At 50.9% G+C, this 22,565-nt stretch overlaps 1 protein-coding gene across 2 annotated transcripts in view; it reads left to right on the top strand.

The window, feature by feature from the left end:
* SIPA1L3 (signal induced proliferation associated 1 like 3) overlaps positions 1-22,565 on the top strand; it is a 240,854-nt gene that overhangs the window by 163,747 nt on the left and 54,542 nt on the right. For both annotated transcript variants that reach the window (XM_047078134.1, XM_047078132.1), the window contains exons 9-12: positions 1,827-2,403; positions 9,374-9,648; positions 17,695-17,946; positions 18,710-18,847. In XM_047078134.1, the coding sequence (XP_046934090.1) occupies positions 1,827-2,403; positions 9,374-9,648; positions 17,695-17,946; positions 18,710-18,847 (1,242 nt within the window). The remainder of the gene's footprint in view (positions 1-1,826; positions 2,404-9,373; positions 9,649-17,694; positions 17,947-18,709; positions 18,848-22,565) is intronic.

The following is a 22,565-nucleotide window of genomic DNA, read 5'->3' as shown; positions in this document are numbered from 1 at the left end:
TATAAATTAATTTGTAAGTTTGTTTAGTATGCCTCTCTTCCTGGATTATAAAGCTCTGGAGGCCAGGGACTGCTGTATCCCCAGCGTCCAAGAGAGCATCCCAGAAATGCTTGTCAAATAGATGCAGGAATGTTACACTGCCCCCCTTTGTCACGTTGGGGGAGGGTGGGGGCTTGGGAGTCAGAACCCAAACAAGCCTTACACTGTGTTTGGGTTCCATGGAATATGTTTTAGTTAGGAATCTCGTTATTTAAAAATTATCCTACGGTAGGAAGAGAAGCATTAGGAAATCTCTCCTAACGCAGTACTCATAAGGTGAGGTTTTTGTGGAGGATGAATACAATGCTCTAAGAAAATCTTAGCAAGCTGACTGCTCACTCATTTCCAGCAACTCATACTGCTTTTAATCATCATCATGTAAACAGCATAGCTTATGGTGTCTCCACCACCCTTTAACATCTTCCAGCCAGTGTCGCGCTCCCCTGCCCCTGGGTGGTGACTCTGGGAGGAGCCGTAGCCTCTCTGCCTGACTTCCTGACTGTAGAAATCGGCTGCTCTATAGCCACTGGAGTCTCCACTCAGTTTGGTCATTGGAACAACACATCTGATACTCATCAAATCTCCAGATTTGACTTCTCAGCAAATTCTCCCACCTCCCAGCTCAGGGCTGCTCCTTCTCACCTCTCCTCTGTTCCATGTTGACCTGTTTCTGGCCTGTCGAGGGTTGGAGCACGAGGAGGAAATGGGAGGCAGGGGAGTGTCCCTGGGACTGTGACCACAGCTGACTGCGAATTCTCTGGGCTCCCTGTGCACCCTCCTGGTCCCCCAGGCTCCTCTTGACTACAGGCTCACCTCAGAGGCCCCTGCTGCCAGCGAGAGTGGGTGCAGAGATGATGGTGTTCGCCACCCAGCTTTCTCCAAAGATGTTCCTTCCAGCAGCTCCCTCTGTAGTTTGCGTAGGGGGTAAGAAGGTTCATTGGTTTGGCAGAACAGGTTTTAGATTATTTCCTTTTTACTTTCTCATCCATTCGCTATTTCATTTCTGTCCCCACGGCACCTTGGTCGGAACTGAAGTAGGAAGGGTACCTTCTAACCTCTCGTTACAATGAATTTTCAAAATAACCCACGTAGAGAAGATTTACAAAGTATGTTAAACAATGTCACACAAATGTTTGAAAGAAGTAAATCACATAAATGTCCTGTATCAGTCAGATGTTCCGATAATAATGCTGCTTAACAAACCACCCGAAAACTCAAGTGGCTCACAGACATTAACATGTCTCTCTGGCCCACACATCCACAGGTCTGACTGGCCTTGGCTCCCGGCCACAGATTGGGTCCAGGTCTGCTACAGGTGTCCCTCATCCATCTGGGGCCCCCACGGGGCATGTTTAGCTCCCGGAGAAGGCAGGAGCGCAGGAGGCATGCCTTGCTTGAAAACCATTGGCTAAATCAAGTTACCCAGGATCAGTAGGGTGGGGATGTATCTCCCCTCAAAGGTGGAGAGGGAGGAGTGAGTGTTTGCCAAACTGTAACCTACCACACAGTTTATATGTATGTGAGATGAGAATAACCGAAATGGAAGAGCAGTAGGAGAATTCTTCTTTGAACAGAAGTGCATGTTCTAACAGCAGTGGATGTTCTAGGAAGTAAAAAAATGCGTATACACGCCCTAAGGCTGTCGAAAGTTTCCAGTCTAGCCAGCAACTTACTAGACGTAACTATTTCCATTCCTACAAAGCACACTCCTGTGTCTGATTGCATGTTTTCTTTCTGAAGGGAATCTCAAGTGCCTTTCTTTCTACCATCTGTTTCTCCCTCCTCAGTATGGCTGTGACCCGATCCAAAGATGCTCCTGCTTTTGGTCCCCCCATCCCCAGTGGAACCACATTCCGCAAGTCTGATGTCTTCAGAGACTTCTTGCTGGCCAAGGTGATTAATGCCGAGAACGCTGCACACAAGTCTGACAAATTCCACACCATGGCCACCAGGACCCGCCAGGAGTACCTCAAGGACCTGGCTGAAAACTGTGTCTCTAACACACCCATTGACTCCACTGGCAAATTTAACCTCATCTCCCTGACCTCCAAGAAGAAGGAAAAGACAAAAGCACGGGCAGGCGCTGAGCAGCACAGCGCAGGCGCCATCGCCTGGAGGGTGGCGGCCCAGGACTATGCCCAGGGGGTAGAAATTGACTGCATTTTGGGGATTTCCAATGAGTTTGTGGTGCTCCTGGACCTTCGCACCAAGGAGGTGGTGTTCAACTGCTACTGTGGGGATGTCATCGGCTGGACCCCAGACTCCTCCACTCTCAAAATCTTCTATGGGCGAGGGGACCACATCTTCGTGCAGTCCACGGAAGGCTCTGTGGACGACATAAGGGAAATCGTCCAGAGACTGAAGGTAAGGGCGAGAGCTCGGCAGTGGTACAGCACTTCTGTGGTTTGGCCCAGGCCTTAGGGAACCACTCCCCCCACCCCCACCCCAGCCCAGTCAGTCAGGCCAGGACACTAACTGGCCCCAAGAGAACCAGAATTGCCCCTTACACACTAGGGGGGCTTGTGGGCCCTGCACCCTGGGTTCTTTTCTAGGGAAGGTTCGGGCCAGGGATCCAAGGCTCTCCATTGTCATCACCTTGGGAAGACAGAGATGTATTTATTCACTCTAGAAGTTGATAGGAGATAGAAGTTTATGCTTACATTCAAAATGTAAGGGTACTTTGGGGAAGAATTAAAATAGAATGAAAAGCTTCCAGGCCACTAAAGGATAGGGCATAAGCAGGGACCTGGGGAGAACATGAGAAAGCACAGTACAAGAAACAAACAAACAGAAAATTATATAGCGGGAATAAGTCCACATCAGTAATCACGATAAACCTGAGTGGCTTAACTTCCTCTGTTAAAAGACGAAGGTTCACAGTCTGGGTGAATTCTTACCCTAAACTCCTGGTAGACCTCTCCGACTCAGACTGGTGGTCAAAGCAAGAGTGACAGATTTCAAGTCGGGTGACAGCTAGGTTGGTGAAGGCTTGAAGCACTGTGGTAAGAAGTACTCGGGCCACATCTGAGCTCTGTGAAAGGGAACGCTGTAGTCAGCAATGGGCTCTTGGTGGGTTTAACAGGAGGGCAGGTCGTGCATGTGAGATAGGGAAGGGTGCGTAACATGGGACCCGGGTTCTAGAGTTAGAAGGCCTGGCTTCAAGTCCTGGCACTGCCACTGGCCAGCCGTGCGACCTTGAGCCAAGTTCTTAACTGCTGTGTGACTCAGTTTCCCCATCTGAAAAATGGGAACAAAAATTACCATACGTCACGTGAAAGTTTTAAGGATTGGATGAGTTATGTTGCCCAGACAAGCTTGCCTGACTTGGTGGGCTGTGACCTCCAGATCCCACCATGTTCACCCTTCTGGGCCTTTGCACTGTCTCATTAAATTCAGGTTGGATTGATAAGGCCCTGCCCTCAGCTTTCCTCACCCAAAATTCATGCTTAGCTTTAGGTAACAACATTAGTTTTTGGTAGCAACACGGATGTGGGGTCGGAGAACCAGGGCCTCCATCTGTTTTATTCACTTGTGTATGTCCCATGCCTCCATCAGGACTGCCTGGCACGTAGTAGGTGTTCAGTAAATACTAATTGGTTGGCTAGTTGAATGAGTTTAATTGAACCCTGAGTCTGTGCTAATAAGCATTTTACGTGCGTGATCTCACAGTCTTTCACCACCCCATGGAGTGTAGGTACTGTTCGTATCTCCACTTGACAAGATGAGGAAATTGAGGCTCAGAGAGGTATAGATACTCACATAAGGTCATGCAGCCAGCAGATGGCAGACTGGGATCTGAATCCAGGTTTTCCTGACTCCAGAACCTATCTGTGTCCAAACTCGAGACTGGTAGCTTATCGGCATCTCCGCCCAGGTGTCTCTAAGCCCCTGAAACATGTCCAAGAGCAAACTCCTGGTTTTCCTCCCCTGCCCCCCAGAATTTTCCTGTTAACATAAAGGGCAAGTCCGTTGCTCCATTTGTCGAAGTCAAAAGCCTTGGCATCAGCCTTGCTGTTCTCTTCCTCTCACACCCACATCCCGTCTGGCTCCGGTGGGCAGTCTCCAGCCACCCCTCCCCTTCCACAGCCTCCCCCAGCCTCTCCTGGACTCTGCAGTCACCTCCTCCCTGTCTCCCTCGCCTCCACCCTTGCTTCCCTATGTTCTGTCCTCAGTAAGGCAGCCCCAAGGGGTCTGGTCCCATCACTGCTATGCTCAGAACCGTCTGCCCACCCTAGGTGAAAGCCAGAGTCCTTGCAGTAGCCTGTGAGACCCCGCGTGATCTGGCATCCTGTCGTTCTCTCTGCCCTGGATACACAGACCTTTGCTGCTTCCCGAGTGTGCTAGGCAGGCAACCAGCCTTTCCACTGCCCGCACTCTCTCGCTGGAGCACTTTAGTCACGTGTCATCTTATCAGGGAGGCCTCATATGTAAAATCGCAACCCCCCACCCCGACTGAGCATATTCCACCCACTTACCCTGCTTTAATTTTCTCCATGGCACTTACCACCACACAAAGTGTATTTGTGTATCTGTTGTTCATTGCGCTGTCCTTAGCACTCAAGCCCGTATGCAGGAGACGCTCAGTGAACTTGTACTGAACGCATGGGTGCATCACTACCCTATATTAATAGCAAGAGCAAACATTTGTGGAGGGCTGTCCGACCCTGCTCAGTGCCTTGCACGACTTGGCATTTTCTCCTCACAAAAACCCGGTGAGGGAGATACCATTATCATCCCCACTTCACGGATGAGGAATCTGGAACCCAGAGAGAGTTAAGTACCTGGGTTCTTTAACACGAGAGGATTCTTCCTCCCCAAATCCTGACAGCAGCTCACGTTTCTTGTGCAGTGACCGTGCCAGGCACCGCGCCAGGTTACACATTTTACCCACATCCTCTCTGTGCCACTCCGTCCCACACCCACCCCCGAGCCTACTGTTGGCACAGTGTTTTGCAGCCCGTTACCGCAGCCCTCCTCACAATCTCAGTGCCCCAAAGCCCACTGAGGAACCAGGTGGCCAGGAAGTGATGACGTAAGCCATCTTCTGCGAAGGGACAAGCCCATCTTAAATGACTCATGATGGCAAATCTGTCTGCTGCGCAGAGCCCTCCAGGGCAAGGAGTCCCTGCCCTCCCCAGCAGAGCCAGGAGTCAGACATCCTTCGTTTGTTAAGTTATGCCCCTGTCTCTGAGCCGGACAGTGCTGGGACACAGCAGTGACCGTGATGGGCCGTGGCCGCCCTCCCGGGACTCCCATCTGAGGCAGATACCGAACAAGGAGTTACAAGTGCCGAGAGGTTAAAGAGGAAGTATTGAGGATGCCAGGGAACCTATCGTGGGGAGAGGTCTCAAGCCCACAGGTTGGATGTAGCCCCCAGACATACTCAGTTGGTTACCAAAGCTTAGCATTCGGAAGACTTCATAGAAGTGTGTCTTTCCGGGGGATCTGGCTGTGCTGGACGTGCATTTGCACAGGTCAGCCGAAGCAAGGCCGTAAGTGCCCGCTTCAGATGGGGCACAAGTGCAGCATTTAGCCACATTCCACCAACTTGCGTCTCATGTACACTGCCCACCGAGTACCCCAGCTTGTGAGCCTGGGATGGGGGGCTCCCTGAGGAAATAACTTTTAAACCGAGATCAGAACAAGAAGTAGGAATCGTCCTGGTGAAGAATGAGGGGGAAATAAAAAAAGGGGGCAGCGGGGAATACAGCGTGGAAGGTAAAAGCAAGAGTTAAAAAGTCAGGTCTGTACAGGTCTTAACATCTGAAAGATAAGCAAAGCAGTTGTACCTGCTTCACAAGTGAGATAATGGTGAAATTGGGCATATGAAGGGCTTAATCAGTGCCTGGCACACACAGATCAGTCCCCAGGAAGATGAACTTTAAAAAGGCAGGGTTGGCCTGGCAGAGGGTCCTCTGAACAGGTATGTGTTTGGTCTCGTAAGGTGTTCCCTGTGCCGTGGGGCCTTTCTAGAATCTTGTAAACGTCAGGAATGCTTCTGTTCTTCAGGTGGGGCTTCCTTTGGTTTGTTAGAAAAGCAAAGGGGACAGAATTGTCAGACATTTAAGAGAGCAGGGGTGCCTGGGAGGCTCGGTTGGTTAAGCATCTGACTCGTGACTTTGGCTCAGGTCATGATCTCACATTTTGTTACTTCAAGCCCCGCATCGGGCTCTGTGCTGACAGTGCCGCTTGGGATTCTCTGTCTTTCTCTCTGTGTCTCTCTCAAAATAAATTAACTTAAAAGAAAAAAAAAAAGGTTTGGGGTGCCTGGGTGGTGCAGTCGGCTAAGTGTCAAGCTCAGGTCATGATCTCACAGTTCATGGGATCGAGCCCCTCACTGGGATTTCTGCTGTCAGAGCAGAACCTGCTTCGGATCATCTGTCCCCCTCTCTCTCTGCCCCTCCCAACCCTCTGAAAAATAAATAAACATTTAAAAAAAAAAAAAAAGGCTTTTAAGAGACAGCAGCTACAGAGTTCAGTTACCGGCTCTCTCCTCTCTCTCCAAAATGATCGAAAACAACTGTAGTGGGTCGCTACAGGCTGAGCTGCTAAAAGAGACTGAGAGATCCAGTGGCCAAAACAAGGTGGGAGTTTCTTTCTCTTGTAGTTAATGCCCAGGCTGCTCAAGGTGGCAGGGACAGCTCAGGGACTTACACCCCTTTTGTCTTGTGACACCTCATTTTCCTTCTGTATTGGTTGGTATGACTCCATATCCCCGTTCCTGTCTGTGGGGAGGCAGAAGGCGTGAGTGTGGAGGGCAAGCAATTTTATTTTGAAGAGCACAACCTAGAAATTCCATCACTTCCACTCCTGCGCTGTTGGCCAAAACCAAGTCATATGTCCATACCTAGCTGCGAGAGAAGCTGAGACATGGGGGGCCTCAGCCGGGTGGCTGTGCGCCCATCCAAATCTGTTTTGCTGTGGGAGGTCTTGGTACTGAAAGGAGGAAGGGAAGAGTGGAGAATGGACGGCAGTCAGCAGCCTCGCTGAAGCCTCTGAGGAAGGTCAGGCCCTCCCCACCCCCTCCTGGGCTGGTGTGGCCTAATTGGTCAGGGGCACAGACACACCAGACGTTTCTCTGTAACCCACAACCAGATTCTGTGGACACAGAGGTGACTGCTTCAAGGAGAAGAATTTTGACTCCCCAAGCAGAAGTCACGAGCTAGGATGAAGTCAGTCACAACTTTCTCTTCTGATGCACTGGACACCAGGCTTTCCTCTGCAACCGGTTTTTTAAACTTTTTAACTATGGAAAATGTCGAACATACACCAAAGTAAAGAGACTCACCTAGCGAACTCCTGGGCCTTCACCACTTTTCCGCGATTATCAGCCAGCCCGTGGCCAGTCTTGTTTCTTCCTTCCCTCCCTTCCCTTCCACCTGATTATTTCGAAACAAATCCTAGACATCCTATCATATCATCTGTACACATTTCACATTTATCCTGAAAATGCACAGACCCCCCAAAAAACAACTGTCTTGTCATTGTCACACATAAAGAAGGAACAATAATTCTTTCTTGTCACATGAACAAGTTGGACTGTGAAATCAATTACTGGGTCTCAATCAAGAATTTTTGAGGACAGGATAGGAAAGAAGACAGAGTATCGCAATCCATCCCAGTAAGTAAGGATGAGTAGTCCTATGTGAGGTGTTGCCCCAGTGCTACATTTGTTCCCCCACTTTCCAAATTCTCCCCATCTGCGTCAAATGTGGTTATGTCTTCAGGTGAGTCCTTTCCCGTCCACACTCTTCATTTCCTGCTACCTACACTCAGGAATGTGATCGATTTGGATTGCAAGGAATATTTGTGGGTTAATGCACGTGTGAATGCATAGACTGGTTTGTGACATACAACCTGCTTAATGTGCGTAGTGGCCAGAAAAAGTGTGAAAGCCACTGTTGTAACAAGTATGTTCAAATACCATAACTTCTAGCCAGGGAATAGCTTCTCACAGGCAATTTGAACTATTACACGTTCTGTTTCCTTAATCCAGTTTTAGGAGAGGGCAGACAGATCTCGATGTGACTTGTTTAATAGCTGTAGCCGTGGCTTGTTAGGTTCTTTTCTCCCAAGAAGAGGAGAGAATCCCTAAGGACATGCTGAAGGGCTGAGGTCCTCTTCCGCGGGTCCTCCTGTTTACAGTATACAATATCATGGCAAAAACCACACGTGGATGAAGCAAGGCCTTGTGTGGTCTGGTCAGGTCCAGGCTGGAGGACGGTCTGAGGAGGAGATTGGGAAGGGGTTTGTGCCTCTGAGAATGAGGAAGTAAAGAATATGGCGCGAGCCCCCACCCAGAAAAGATCCCAGGATCTCTGGTTGGTTGCTCCTCGGCTTACTTTGTTCAGAGTCACTGTGTCAGGATAAAATAGTGGCTTAGAACAACAAAGGTTTGGGAGGGAGAGGAGGGTAGGTGATGGGCATTGAAGAGGGCATCTTTTGGGATGAGCACTGGGTGTTGTATGGAAACCAATTTGACAATAAATTTCATATATTAAAAAAAAAAGAGAACAACAAAGGTTTATCTGTTGCTCACACTACATGTCCATCTTGGGTTCACCAGAGGTCTCTGCTCCACATTGTTCTAACTCTGGAACTCTAGCTGACCAAACAGCCATTATCTGGAATATACCTGGTAGCTGTGGTAGAGGGGAAAGGCCTATTGGGGGGGGGGGGGGTGTCTCACTCTAGCAAGTAAATGCCCCAACCTAAATGACATGACAGTTCCACTCACAGCTCAAGTTGTGACCAAAACAAGTCCCAGAGCCCACCCACCCCAAGGGGCCAAGAAGTATAATACTGCTATAGCTGGGAAGGACGGAGGCCAGGGGCCTTTGGAATACATGGCTGGCTCCTGACTGCCACCATCTCTGCAAGCTAATAAGCCATATAGTTGCATATCCATGTTTCGTCTTCAGAAGTCAGGGGTCCAGGGGCGCCTGGGTGGCGCAGTCGGTTAAGCATCCGACTTCAGCCAGGTCACGATCTCGCGGTCCGTGAGTTCGAGCCCCGCATCAGGCTCTGGGCTGATGGCTCAGAGCCTGGAGCCTGTTTCCGATTCTGTGTCTCCCTCTCTCTCTGACCCTCCCCCGTTCATGCTCTGTCTCTCTCTGTCCCCAAAAAAATAAATAAACGTTGAAAAAAAAAAAAAAAGAAGTCAGGGGTCCAGGCTGAGACTAGGTAGGTGTTTATGCTCCTATACCCTGGCATCACCTGGGAGAGATGGGAGTCAGCAGGGTCTTTGGCCCCAAAGCGGGGAAATCTGTACAGGGATCGTCCAGAGCTGGCCCCCAAACAGTTTCTGAGGCTAGATCCTACCTGTTGCCTACAGGTCATGACCAACGGCTGGGAGACGGTGGACATGACCCTGCGGCGGAACGGGCTCGGGCAGCTGGGCTTCCACGTGAAGTATGATGGGACAGTGGCCGAGGTGGAGGACTACGGGTTTGCCTGGCAGGCCGGCCTCCGGCAAGGTAGCCGACTGGTGGAGATCTGCAAGGTGGCCGTGGTCACACTGACCCACGATCAGATGATCGACCTCCTGCGCACCTCTGTCACTGTCAAGGTGGTCATCATCCCGCCTTTCGACGACGGCACGCCCCGGAGGTAAGGGCATCTGCCCTGTAAGGTGGGAGCCAGGTGGGGGTTGGCAGCTTCCAGAGAGCCCGCGTGTGCCCCCGCCCCAGTGCTGTCACTCGAGGCCTTTCTCAGGAGGAAGAGCCACGACGGCAACCAGGTGAGAGTCCGCAACTATCAAGCACATACTGCGTGCCAGTTACGGTTGAAGCTCTGCAAATGCGTACTGTCCCATTTAATGTCTGTAACAGCCCCACGAGGTGGGCACTCTCATCAGTTCCATTTTGTAGATGATGCACACAGCGTGAAAAGTAGCTTGCCCCGAGGCCACACTGTACTGGATTCACTCCTTCAACGCATATTTATTGCGCCCCGAGTACGTGCAAGCTCCATTCGAAGCTGGGGATACAGCAGTAACGAGACAGAGCGCCTGCTCCCTAGAAGTTTGTGTTCTAGAGGGAGGGACAGGCAGTAATTAAATAGATATAATGCAGGACCAGGCAGTAGTAAGGTTTAAGAAGAAAACTAAAGCAGAGTAAATAAAGGGCCTGCCCTATGGTGGGAGAACTGCTTACATTATCAGGGAGGGCTACTGGGTGGAGGCAGCCTTGTGGTCTTCTCTGGGCCAGGGGGTCCCAGACAGAGTGTGGACAGAGGCTCCAAAGTGTGAGTGTGAGTGTGTGTGACACATCTGTCCGTGCAGCACGGAGAGACCAGTGTGGCTGGAACAGGGGTGAGAGGTGGGGGCAACCTTTGGGGGAGCTTATGGACACAGTGACAGGCTCAGATTTTATACCATGGAAAGTGGGAAGACAGCGGAGAGTTTGTTTGGGTTTTTTTTACTGGAACACTTCAAACATATTAAAAGTGTACTGAGCCCCATTTCAACACTAAGCAACATGTGGCCAGTTTTGGGTTTTCTTTTTTTTTTTTATTTTTTATTTTTTTTTTTTTTAATTTTTTTTTTTTTTCAACGTTTATTTATTTTTGGGACAGAGAGAGACAGGGCATGAACGGGGGAGGGGCAGAGAGAGAGGGAGACACAGAATCAGAAACAGGCTCCAGGCTCTGAGCCATCAGCCCAGAGCCTGACGCGGGGCTCGAACTCCCGGACTGCGAGATCGTGACCTGGCTGAAGTCGGACGCTTAACCGACTGCGCCACCCAGGCGCCCCCTGGGTTTTCTTTTTTTTCAATCTCTGTACCTCCCTATCTTGGATTATTTGAACCCCTATCTTGTATCATTTGAATCCATCCCAATGTTTAGAATGTATCTCTACTCAATAAGCACCTCTAAAAAATTATGATGATGCTTAAAAATTTTAACAGTAAGTCAGTATCAATCACCCATCTGTGTTTACCTTTCTCTTGTATCAGAGAGATCTTTTTTAAAAACAATTGTTTTGTTGGGGCACCTGGCTGGCTCAGTCAGTTAAGAATCTGACTCTTGATTTCGGCTCAGGTCATGATCTCACAGTCCCCATGTGGGGCTCAGCACAGAGCCTTCTTATTTTTTTTAATTTTTTTTTTCAACGTTTATTTATTTTTGGGACAGAGAGAGACAGAGCATGAACGGGGGAGGGGCAGAGAGAGAGGGAGACACAGAATCGGAAACAGGCTCCAGGCTCTGAGCCATCAGCCCAGAGCCTGATGCGGGGCTCGAACTCACGGACCGCGAGATCGTGACCTGGCTGAAGTCGGACACTTAACCGACTGCGCCACCCAGGCGCCCCAGACAGAGCCTTCTTAAGATACTCTCTCTCGGGGCGCCTGGGTGGCTCAGTTGGTTAAGCGCCCGACTTCAGCTCAGGTCATGATCTCGCAGTCCGTGAGTTCAAGCCCCGCATCGGGCTCTGTGCTGACGGCTCAGAGCCTGGAGCCTGTTTCGGATTCTGTGTCTCCCTCTCTCTCTGACCCTCCCCTGTTCATGCTCTGATTCTCTCTGTCTCAAAAATAAATAAATGTTAAAAAATTTTTTTAAATGTTCAAAAAAAAAAAAAAAAAGATTCTCTCCCTCTCTGCCACTCTCCCCCTAAAATTAAAAAAAGAAAAATGTTTTTAGAAGAGTTGTTTTGTTAATCAGGCTCCTCCTGTTGTATGTGGTTGATGGGTGTCTTTAGGCTCTCTTAACCTATAAGCTTCTCTTTCCCCTTTTCTATTCCCCTTGCAGTTTAGTTTGGGAAGAAGCCAGGTTACTTGTCCTTCAGAGTTTCTCACTTCCTGGATTTAGCTGCTTGCATCCCTCTGATGTCCTTTACCCTGTTTCTCTAGCACATGAATTTCCTGTAAACTGGAGTTTGATGTAGAAGCTTGATCCAATTCTGGTTAAATTTCTTTTGGTAACACCACTTCCTAGGTGTGTGTCTGTCAAGAGGCACCACGTGTCTGGTTGGCCCTCCGTGAGTGACCCTAAGGGCAGTCGGAGGATTCAGATGGTAGCAGCTGACCCGTCATTATGCATTGTCCCCCTCAGCAGCTCTTCGACATGATTGCCTAGATCAGTTATTTTCTCATGCATCACGTGGTAGCGAGTGGTATTCTCAATTCCATCATTTCTCCTTCATTTATTGACTGAAATTTTTCTAAAAAGAATGTTCCTTCCGTAACTATTTGGTTACTCTGAGGTGTAATTTATTATATGGAAAAGGCAAGGTAAATGCAGCTTTCAGAATAATGAGTTGGTACCCTAGCAACCTCCAGAGGTGACCGGAGACAGAAAGAGAGAGAGAGAAAATCACTACCTTCCAAGTGCTGGAAACACAGTTGCACAGGAGACAGTCAAGGCCTTGGCCCTCATAGAGCTACCGAATGGATCAGGGGAGGCAGACAAGTAAGCAAATAGGATGATTTCACATAGCAGAGGGGGAGGCAGTTGTGCATAGTGGGGAAGGCAGGCTCTACGGTGAGATTACCTAGGTTTGAATCTTAGCTCTGCCCCGTAGTAACTGTGGCCCTGGGCTAGTGGCCTCTTACCCTGTGCCTCGGTTTCTTCATTTGTAAAATGAGGACAGTAATAGGTCCTTTCCCCAAAGGCAGTTGGGAAGTTGGAGAAAAGCTTTGTAACGCACAGAGAACAGCCCTTGGCCTGTAGGAGGTGCTCTAGAGACACCAGCTGGGAGATACTGGGTGTGAGGAAGTAAAGAGCGCTGTCTGACTTTGGACAGGGTGGTCAGGGAAGGCCTGAAGGTGAGATGGAGCCAGAAGAAAGGCCTTGCAGGGGGGAGTGGCCATTAGGACAAAGGCCCTTGGCTTGTTGACAGACCAGAAAGGGGGTCAGGAACAGAGTGAGCCAAAGGGGAGGTGAGATGAGGGGACCCTGAGGGCTACATACATGTGACCTCACAGGGCTGGCGTCATCCTCACTTTACAGACGAGCAAGCTGAGTCCCAGAGTGGACCCGTCACTTGCGCAGGGTTGTACAGCTACTAAGTGGCCAACAAACCTCAATCCAGGTGTCCTGGCCCCACCGTGTTCCACCGCCTCAGAACGCTGTGCGCATGCCCAGGGGTGGTGGCTCCATCCGCCCCTTCTCGTTTGCTCTGACCTTGGTAGGGGGCAGTTCTGGGCACGGCGAAATCCTTCAGCCAAGGGCTTGGCCTCCCCTCTCCCACCTCCCCAGTCTCCCGGCCTTGGGACTCCAGTCTAACCCCAGGCGTCCCCTTCTCTCAGCCCTCTTGTGGCGCCTTGGCCCGGCCACACCCGCGCCAGGCTCTGCAGGGGCAAGTCGAGCCAAAGTAAGTCCGCAGGCGAGCTCCCCAGCAGACTACCCCCCCCCCCCGCCTTGCTTTGCACCCACACCCATGCCCACACGTGTGCACACGGTAAGCCAGCCCGCCTGCCGGACGACTCCAAAACTGGAGGTGCGCGAGAGGCCACACAGACTCCCTGGACCTGCAGGTAGGGGCCAACTGAAGCAAAAGTGAAAGTCTGCAAGTTCCTTCTCCAGCTTTGGGGAGGCTTTGGGGAGACCAGGCCAGGGAGGGCATGACCAGACAGATGAGCCCCGCTCCCTGCCCTCATTAGGAGAGCTGTCAGCCTGCCGCCTTTATAAGGCAGCCGCAGAAACAGAATCTCCTGTTTGCAAGGGCAGGTGTGGGCTGAGACTTGCGTGGTTTTTGTTGTTCTTCAAATGCAGAGGTGTCTGGCTGACCTCATTTGCAGAGCTGATAATCCCAACTCGGGGGTCTCTCCAGCCTCTTGCTGCAGCCCTGGCTTCTTCTGGCTCAAATGGCGAGATAAGCTCTGAGGGGAGACGCACAGGGATGGGCAGAGGTGCTGTCCCTGTCACCAGCCAGGCTCAGCATGGTGTGCATCTGGACCCCATGCTCTTCAGACACTGAATAGGTAGAGTGGGTCATCCACACACTCCCAGGCCACAGGACGAGTTCTTGAGTGATCCCAGCACCACTGGCCACAGCTGAGCCGGGCCGGGTAGCTGTGAGAACGTCCCACAGCCTAATGAGATGGTCATGTTGATCTTGGGCGCTTGCACAGGCTCAGGAGGGATGTTCTCATCTCACTTTTCTCTGTCACTTCCTTATGGGGAAGGCAATCTGGGATGCTTTTATCCCCTTTAGTTAGACTCAGGAGCTCCAGTCAGGGGGGTTAGAAACTCCTCCCTGAGAAGGAAAATTGAAACCACACAAGTAAGTAAGAGAGGTAAGAAAGGAGTCCCCGTGGCCTCCAGCAACTAGGCTGTTGGGAATTGAGGACAAGGAGGCAGTGAGGACAGAGGTCTGTGAGCCTGGGGGCGGTCCTCTCTCAGATGCCTCCTGCATGTGGCTGAGGTTGGAACACGGTGTTTAGTGCAACACTATTGGTCAAGCACAAGACTAGAAGCAACCTAAATATCTAACCATAGAGGACCAGCTAAGTAAATCCTAGGGCATCCGTGTGATGCAATAGTATTTGATTGTTTAAAGGAAATAAAGTGAATTTGTTTGTGCTGAGAGGGCCTGGTAAGAAATAGTAATTGGGGGGCAAGGAGAGAGGAGGGAGCAAGATGATATTTGGAGTTAAGTGTGCTATTCTTTTTATTTCTATTTTATTTATTTATTTTAAAAAAATTTTTTTAATGTTTATTTATTTTTGAAACAGAGAGAGACAGAGCATGAGCAGGGGAGGGTCAGAGAGACAGGGAGACACAGAATCTGAAACAGGCTCCAGGCTCCGAGCTGTCAGCACAGAGCCCGACGCGGGGCTCGAACTCACGGACCGTGAGATCATGACCTGAGCTGAAGTCGGACGCTCAACCGACCGAGCCACCCAGGCGCCCCGATTTCTATTTTAAATACTGTTTGCATAGGATCTCTCTGCATAGATATACCTGCGTAGAATATTTCCGAAAGAACAGACAACAAACTGGAAGCTGTGGTTGCTTCTGGTGGGTGAAACTGGGGAACAGGGATAAGGGACAGGAAATGGCATTTTATCTCACTTTAATCTTTAAAAACAGTTCAATAAGTAGGGGCGCCTGGATGGCTCAGTCAGTTGAGCGTCCAACTCTTGGTTTCAGCTTAGGTCACTATCTCACAGTTCATGAGATCGAGCCCCAGGTCAGGCTTCACATTGACAGCACAGAACCTGCTTGGGCTTCTCTCTCTGCCCCTTCTGCCCCTCCTCTGCCTGCACAAGTGTGCGCGCTCTCTCTCTCTCGCTCTCTCTCTCTCTCTCTCTCTCTCAAAATAAATAAATAACCTTAAAAAATACAATTCAAAAACCAAATCAACGAAGTGGGTTTCTCAAACTTTTCCATGTGTCAAAATCCTCTTTGGCAACTTGGTAAAATGCAAATCCCTGGGTCCCACCTCAAGGAAGATTCTGATTCAGGTGAGCAGAGATGAGACCCAGGTATCTGCATTCCTCTGCTGAGTTCTCAGGGTGGTTTAGGTGCTGGTAGTTCTCAGGCCGGTGGGGAACAATTTGTTCCAGAGCCCCCAGGGAGGTGTGGTTGGACTTGAGAAGATGGAAAGGACACTCACCTCTGAGCCTGTGGGAACAGCAGACAGACTGGCCACAGAATCGGCTGGAGAAGGCAACAGCATCAAATCCTGTTTATTAGGCATGTGGCACATGCCAGACTTTCTCCTAATGTTCTAGAATGCTTGCAGCCACCACCATCTTACAGATGAGGAAACTGAGGTTCTGAGAAGGAAATCGTTCGCCCAAGGCCACGCAAGCTGTAAGTGGCAGGGCTGGGATCTGAACTGGCCATCTGTCCCAGAATCCCTGGCTCCCCACCGCCCTGTGCTGCCTTCAAGATTATTGGATAATGTTTCCCTCTCTGAGATCATGCCCAAGGATTCCTCGCCAAAGGCCAGGCTGTCAGTAACTGGGAGAGAAGTCACGGACCCAAGAAATCCACTCATTGGTTCCCACACCACTCTTCAGTGGGCCAGTGTGCATCGGCGTTAAAGTTGTGGCCTTTGGAATCAACTTAACTGTATTTAAATCCAATTTCCATCTCTTACTGGCAGTGTGACCTCGAACAGGTTACTTAACTTCTCTCTAAAGTGCGGTGCAGTGATCAGGATTCTGGTTCCCAACAACAGAACCAACTCAAACTTTGTGAAGCAAAACAAAGCCTCTATTGGCTTCTGTACCTGACAAACCAGGAGACAGAGCGAGATCTAGATGGGGCCAGACGCAGGGACTCGGACACCCTCACCAGGAATCTTCATCACCTATCTCCTTTTCTGTCACTGTCATTCTCAGGCCATCTCCCACTTGGTGGGAACAAAGATGACCCACCCTTCTTCACACCTTCAGCTTAGGACTCCCCAGTGCAGCAGCCCCAGTGAACTAGATCTTTCGCCCAGGAGTTCCAAAAACCATTCCAGAGTTGATGCTGTCTCCACGTAAGGCACATGACAGTCCTGTGCCAGTCGTGGTGTCCAGAGGGAGAGGAGTTTCTGATTGGCCAGGCCCGGGTGACATTCTCATACCCGGAGCCGAGAAGTGCACGCAGACGTGCTCTCAGGAGAAGAGGTGTGAAAGCTGGGCCGGCCAGAGCAGCTGTGTGCGCCGCAGCACCGCGATGGTACCCTCGTCCGCCTCCACCCGGGCCTGGCATTTCTCCGGGTTCTGCTGAACATTTGTATTGCTGTCATTCCTCACGTGATGCCTGGTGAGGCATCGGTGTCTGCCATCCTACAGGAGCTAATGTTCCTAAAGAACACGGCGTGCCGGGCCCAGGTGCCAGAGCACCTGCTCGGGTCACCTTTTGAAGACTCCCTAGCAGCCACGTCCTGAGCCCCCAGCCACCAAATCCACCAGATCTTTTGCCAGCCCTGAAAGTTCCCTCTAGAGGACTCAGGAGAGCCACAGAGGATCAGCTCGATGAGGGCACGAGAGCTTCCGGGCTCCTCCAGGCTCAGCTCCCACAGCTGTTGGGAGGTGGATTTCGCGAGCGCAGCCCCCTCCTTGGGCTCAGAGCCCCCTCCTGTGCCGCACTGCAGCAGCGGTGGAGAATGCCAGCCCAGCCTGCGGATCTCCCCGCCTCGAGCCAGGAGCACCGCGGTTTGCATGCCAGCCTGGTCTGGGGGGAGTCACAGGCCGTTCTGCATCTATTTCAAGGTTCTGGATTTCGTGGCTTTTTTTTTTTTCAATCACCCTGCAAAGTAGGTCACCTGCTCCTCTTCCAGCTGCCTTTGAGCTTCTTTGGAACAAGGCAGATACTATCCTTTGATTCTGAGGGCATCCGCCTTTCTGGCCCCGAGGACTGCTGTGGGGGAAGGGGGTGGGTGCTGAGCCATTCCATGGAGGACACTGGCCCACTTGAGGCCTGGGTGAGGGAGAAGGGTGAGGAAGGAAGGCAAAGAGAGAGTGAGGAGAGGAGGTGAGGAAGAGAGGGCCAAGCGGTCAGAGCCTGGGTGTTGGGCCCTGTCCTGACTTCTCCGAGCTGCTAAGTTTCAGATCAATTTAAACGGTATCTCCTCGGCCTTTAAAACAGGCCTTCATGGTTCAGATTTGGCCAGGAAACCCAGCCCAGTGTGACGAGACGGCAGCCTCTCCTGGGCAACAGGCAAGCGTGCTGGTGGGCTGGGGCCCTTCGGAGTAACCGTGTTTTTCTTCCCAGGGGCTGGCTGGAGACCTATGACATGAATACCTCGGAGCCGAAGACGGAGCCAGAGAGCATGACCCCCGGGGGCCGGCCCCCCTACCGCAGCAACGCTCCCTGGCAGTGGAGCGGGCCCGCCTCCCACAACTCTCTACCCGCCTCCAAGTGGGCCAGCCCCAGCACCCCCGGCCATGCCCAATCCCTGAGCCGGCCCCCGAAGCAGACCCCCATGGTCCCCTTCCGGGAGCCCCAGCCCCTGCACAGCAAGAGGTAAGGGCTAAAGAGGGGTGCCACCCTGTCTCCCTCCCGTCTAGCTCCTCTGTGCTTTGCCCTTTTCTCTCTCCTACCCCTTTTTTCCAGTCTCCTTCTCCCCTCAGTCTTTCTCTCCTTCTCCTCCTTCTGCCTCCCTCCCTTCCTTCCCTTAAATTTTCATTACGAGCCTCTTGTGTGAGGGCCCGGTGCTGGGGAGCTCCATGTCGGAGGCTGGATATCCATCAGACCATGTATGATTAAAACTATATATTTTTTAAAAGATCAAGGGACTGAGAAGCACGAAATTCAGGGTAGTGATTGCTTCCTGGGGGAGGCAGGGAAGTGGAAAGCGGGCCTGTGTTGGTGCCATTCTAGTTCTTGGGTTGGGTGGTAGCTTTAGGAGTTGGGTTTTATTATGATGGTGGATACCTTGCAGATAAATTATTTCGAATGTAGTGTTTATTTAAAAATAAAGAAAATTTTCCAAGAAGTGAAGGAATCCAGCTTGCAGAGGGGCATCTTGCTTCCGCAGCCTGTCAGGCCTCGGTCAGGGCTGTGGAAGCTGACCACTGCATCTGTAGTGGGAGAGGGAAGGCGGGGGTATCCTGGTCTCCCACCACCCTCAGGGATGGTTCAGCGGCCGTCCCTCCATCCTGATGGGAGGGTGGCAGATGAAGCCGATGGGACGTGGTTGGACCTGAGGGAAAGGTCTAGCTTCCCTCCTCTGAGAGCAGGAGTATTCTCACTCACCCCTACCTCCTTCCTCCTGTTTTTGTTCCAGGCCTGTCAGCTTCCCAGAAACCCCTTACACAGCATCACCAGCAGGGGCCGACAAAGTCCCTCCCTACCGACAGCCTTCTGGGAGCTTCTCCACCCCCGGCTCGGCCACCTACGCGAGATACAAGCCATCTCCAGAAAGGTCAGAGTCTCTTCACTCTTTCCAAATTAAGGAATCTGATGAAAGCTGGGGATCCTTCTTCCCCAGGAAATGCACATACTCTACAAGTTCATTTGCCATTTTCTGGGGTTTCTGGATCCCTGAAGGTCATTGGAGGACCTCCAGGAGGATTGGCTATGTCCATTAAGATTTTGGGCCAAGCTGTCCTGGGCAAGACTCACTGTTGGCTTTCCTTGTAGCAGAATTTCAGTTGCCATTTTCTTAACACGTGTATCCCTTGTTTAAGCAAGACCATCTGCCTTTTAGCTTGGCCATTCAACGACCTCTCCAGCTCCTCCTCTCCAGGACCAGTCCACCAGCATTACCCAGTTTTCCTGGCCTTTTAGACTTCAGTCCTGTCCCCTTGGACCCGTCTCCAGTCTGACAGCCTGAGGGATCCTCTCAACTCCTCTCAACTCCTCCATGGTTCCCTCATGCCCAGGCTGTCCAGCTGCCCTCAGCCCTGGTGCCCTGTGCCCTCCTTCCTCCAGGATCTCCATCTCAGGGGCAGCCGCCATATTCCTGTGTCCTCAGGCCAGAGCCATGGGCTTCATCCTGGGTGTCTCCCTTCTTCCTCCCCACTACTGCGGTCCATCCATTCAGCCTCCTGAGCAGCTCGGCCCCCCATACCCTCCTCCTCTCCCCAGTGCCCCACCCTGGCCACCTCCCTGAGCCCTCCTGTGGTCCCACCTCCTGTGGTCCACCCTCCACTCAGCAGCCACGAGATCTTTCCATATCAGACCATGCCTGTCCCCTGCTTCAAACCCTCCCACGTGTCCCACGGCCCTCAGGACATAGCCTTAGCTCCTCCCCGTGGCCACCAGGCCCCACCCGCCTCTCCAGCGTTGTGCAGTGCCACATATCACCCTCCTTGGCCACTTGCACTTTCCTGAGTAGGCTGTCTGAATTTCAGAGCCCTCCTCCGTGTTCCTCCCTCTCCTACAGATTCTTCACACTCTTCACCCCACACTCCCCCATCCTGCCAGCTTGAGCACTGATGATCCTCCTCTGGGAAGCCTTCCCTGAACCTCCCCCAGCACTAGGTGCTGCCACTCTGCCCTCAGTTCCCTGTGTGTTTCCTGACCGTGGGCTTGAGCATTCTCCCTCCATTCTGTTAGCGCAGTTAAGAGAACGTGTGTGCGCACACATATCTTCAAGATCTAAGACCTTCCCGGTTTGTCTGTACATGACCATCACACAGCACAGGGACTGGCACGTGGTAAATCCTTGGGTGGGGTGAGTGCGTGAGTTTGTTTAGATAAGACCCCCCACCGCAAGAGCAGGGATCTGTCCACTCAGCCAATAGGTCTCGATCTTCATCATGCCTCAGGATCACCCAGAAAGAGGCCTTGAAACAAACATTTCCTTGGCCTCACCCCTGAGGCTCCAACGTGCTAGGTCTGGAGCGTAGAACATACAGGATCGATGCTGCCAGTCCAGGGAACACACTCTGAGAGCCACTGAACTAAACCATTGTTGGATTCTAAGCCTCTGCCGTAAGATTGGGTAAAACATACTTCCTCTTCTGTTTTCTAGCCACCACCATTGAGCTTTCATTCAGCAGAGGGTCTCACACCTGCTGTGTGCCAGGTGCATAGAGCACTATTTGAGCTCCTCACTTATCTGTGGGTTCCTGTGGTCACTGCTGCTGGCTGTGGGGGAGAGCATGCCCTAGAAACAATGTGCACCCTGACAAACACTCTGAGAGTCTCAAGTCTTGGAAGAGGGAGCACAGCCCAGTCCCAGAGGTCAAGGCTGGCTGCCTGGAGGAGGTGACATTTGAACAGGGCTCTGAGAGATCACTAGGAGTTTGCCCCAGAGAAGAGGGAGAAAGTCATTCTAGGCAGAGCAAAGGCCACAGATGTGAGTAAGCACAATGGTGTGGAATACAGTAGGAATGAAGGGGAATCTGGTGTGGGGGGACCATGGGGACGCCTGGGCGGCAGCAGTAGCCAAGGCTAGAGGCTAGAAATGGCAGTTGGTACAAAGTGATTGGGCAAGAACGGAGATGGTAGGAATGATGTTACTGGTAAGTCCAGGGAGCATTGTTTTTCAGAGTCTTGAGGTGCCTCCCCTTTATTGTTATTTTTGAACTTTTTGAAATAAGTGTAGATTCACAGGAAGTTGCAAAGAAATGCACAGGGAGCTCCATGAACCCTTCACCCAGCCTCCGCCATATAGTATCAAAGCAAGGCATTGACGTTCATACAACCCATGGAGTTTATTCAGAATTCGCCAGCCATACGTGTGCATGTGTGTGTGGCGAGGGTGTGTGGCTCTGTGCAGTTTTGTCACGTGTGTGATATTGCATAACCACCACTACAATGTACACATTGAGTTGTACCATCACCACAAAGCTCCCTTCTGCTACCCCCTTATAGCCACACCCACCCCTCCACCATTTGGCAACCATTAATCTGTTCTGTGTCTCTGTTTACTGCTATTTTATGAATGTTCTATAAAAGGAATCATATAGTATATATCCTTTTGAGATTCTTTTCCACCCAGCATAATTTCCATGAGGTTCATTCAAGCTGTTGTATCGATAGTCAGTTCCTCATAGCTGAGCTGTATTCCATAGTTTGTTTAACCAACCATTCTCCCATCAAAGAATATTTGGGTTGTTTCTGGGCTTGGGCTGTTACAAACATTCATACTCTGAACACGCATGAAAACAAATTTTTATTTTCCTGGGATAAATGCCCAGGAATACAATTGCTTGCCAAGATATGGAAACAATCTAAGTATCTGTTGACAGATGAATGGATAAAAGAAACACAGTGCATATACACAACGGAATATTATGTAGCCATAAAGAGAGGAAGTCCTGCCATTTGTGACCACATGGCTGAACCTGGGGGTTTTTACACTAAGTGAAATAAATAAGACAGAAAAAGACAAATACTGTATGGTATCACTTATATGCGGAATCAAAAAAGTCAAACTTAGGGGGCGCCTGGGTGGCTCAGTCGGTTAAGCGTCCAACTTCGGCTCAGGTCACGATCTCACTGTCCGTGAGTTCGAGCCCCGCGTCGGGCTCTGTGCTGACTGCTCAGAGCCTGGAGCCTGTTTCGGATTCTGTGTCTCCCTCTCTCTCTGACCCTCCCCTGTTCATGCTCTGTCTCTCTCTGTCTCAAAAATAAATAAACATTAAAAAAAAATTTTTAAAAGAAAGTCAAACTTAGGACGCCAGAGTAGCTCAGTCAGTTAAGCATCTAACTCGATTTCGGCTCAGGTCATGATCCCAGGGTCGGGCTGTGCACTGAGCATAGAGCAACTTGAGATTCTCTCTCCTTCTGCCTCTCTCCCCAGCTCGTGCTCTCTCTCTGTCTCTCTGTCTCTGTCTCCCTAAGAAAAAATAAGTAAAATTAAAAAAGAATAAAAAGAGAGAGAGTAGGTCAATTGGGCTTTAAAGAAAAAAGTCCCAAACTCATAGAAAAGAGAGGGTAGATTGGTGGCTGGCTGGGGTGGGGGAAATAGGGATATTTTGGTCAGGGGGGGTACCAGGTTTTGGTTGTAAGGTGAGTACGTTCAGAGGATCTAATGTACGTCCAGGCATGGTGCCTATAGTTAATAATTCTGCATTGTGCACTTGAAATCTGCTAAGAGAGTAGATCTTGGGCGTTCTCACCCCCAAAAAAGGCAACTACGTGAGGTGAGAGATGTGCTAATTAGCTTGATTGTGGCAATCATTTCACAG

Source organism: Lynx rufus, unplaced genomic scaffold (genome assembly GCF_022079265.1).
Source record: "Lynx rufus isolate CCGP_SWC_20201006 ecotype Redwood Valley unplaced genomic scaffold, mLynRuf1.p SCAF_16, whole genome shotgun sequence".
NCBI lineage: Eukaryota > Metazoa > Chordata > Mammalia > Carnivora > Felidae > Lynx > Lynx rufus.
This window is presented reverse-complemented; position numbering and strand designations above follow the sequence as displayed.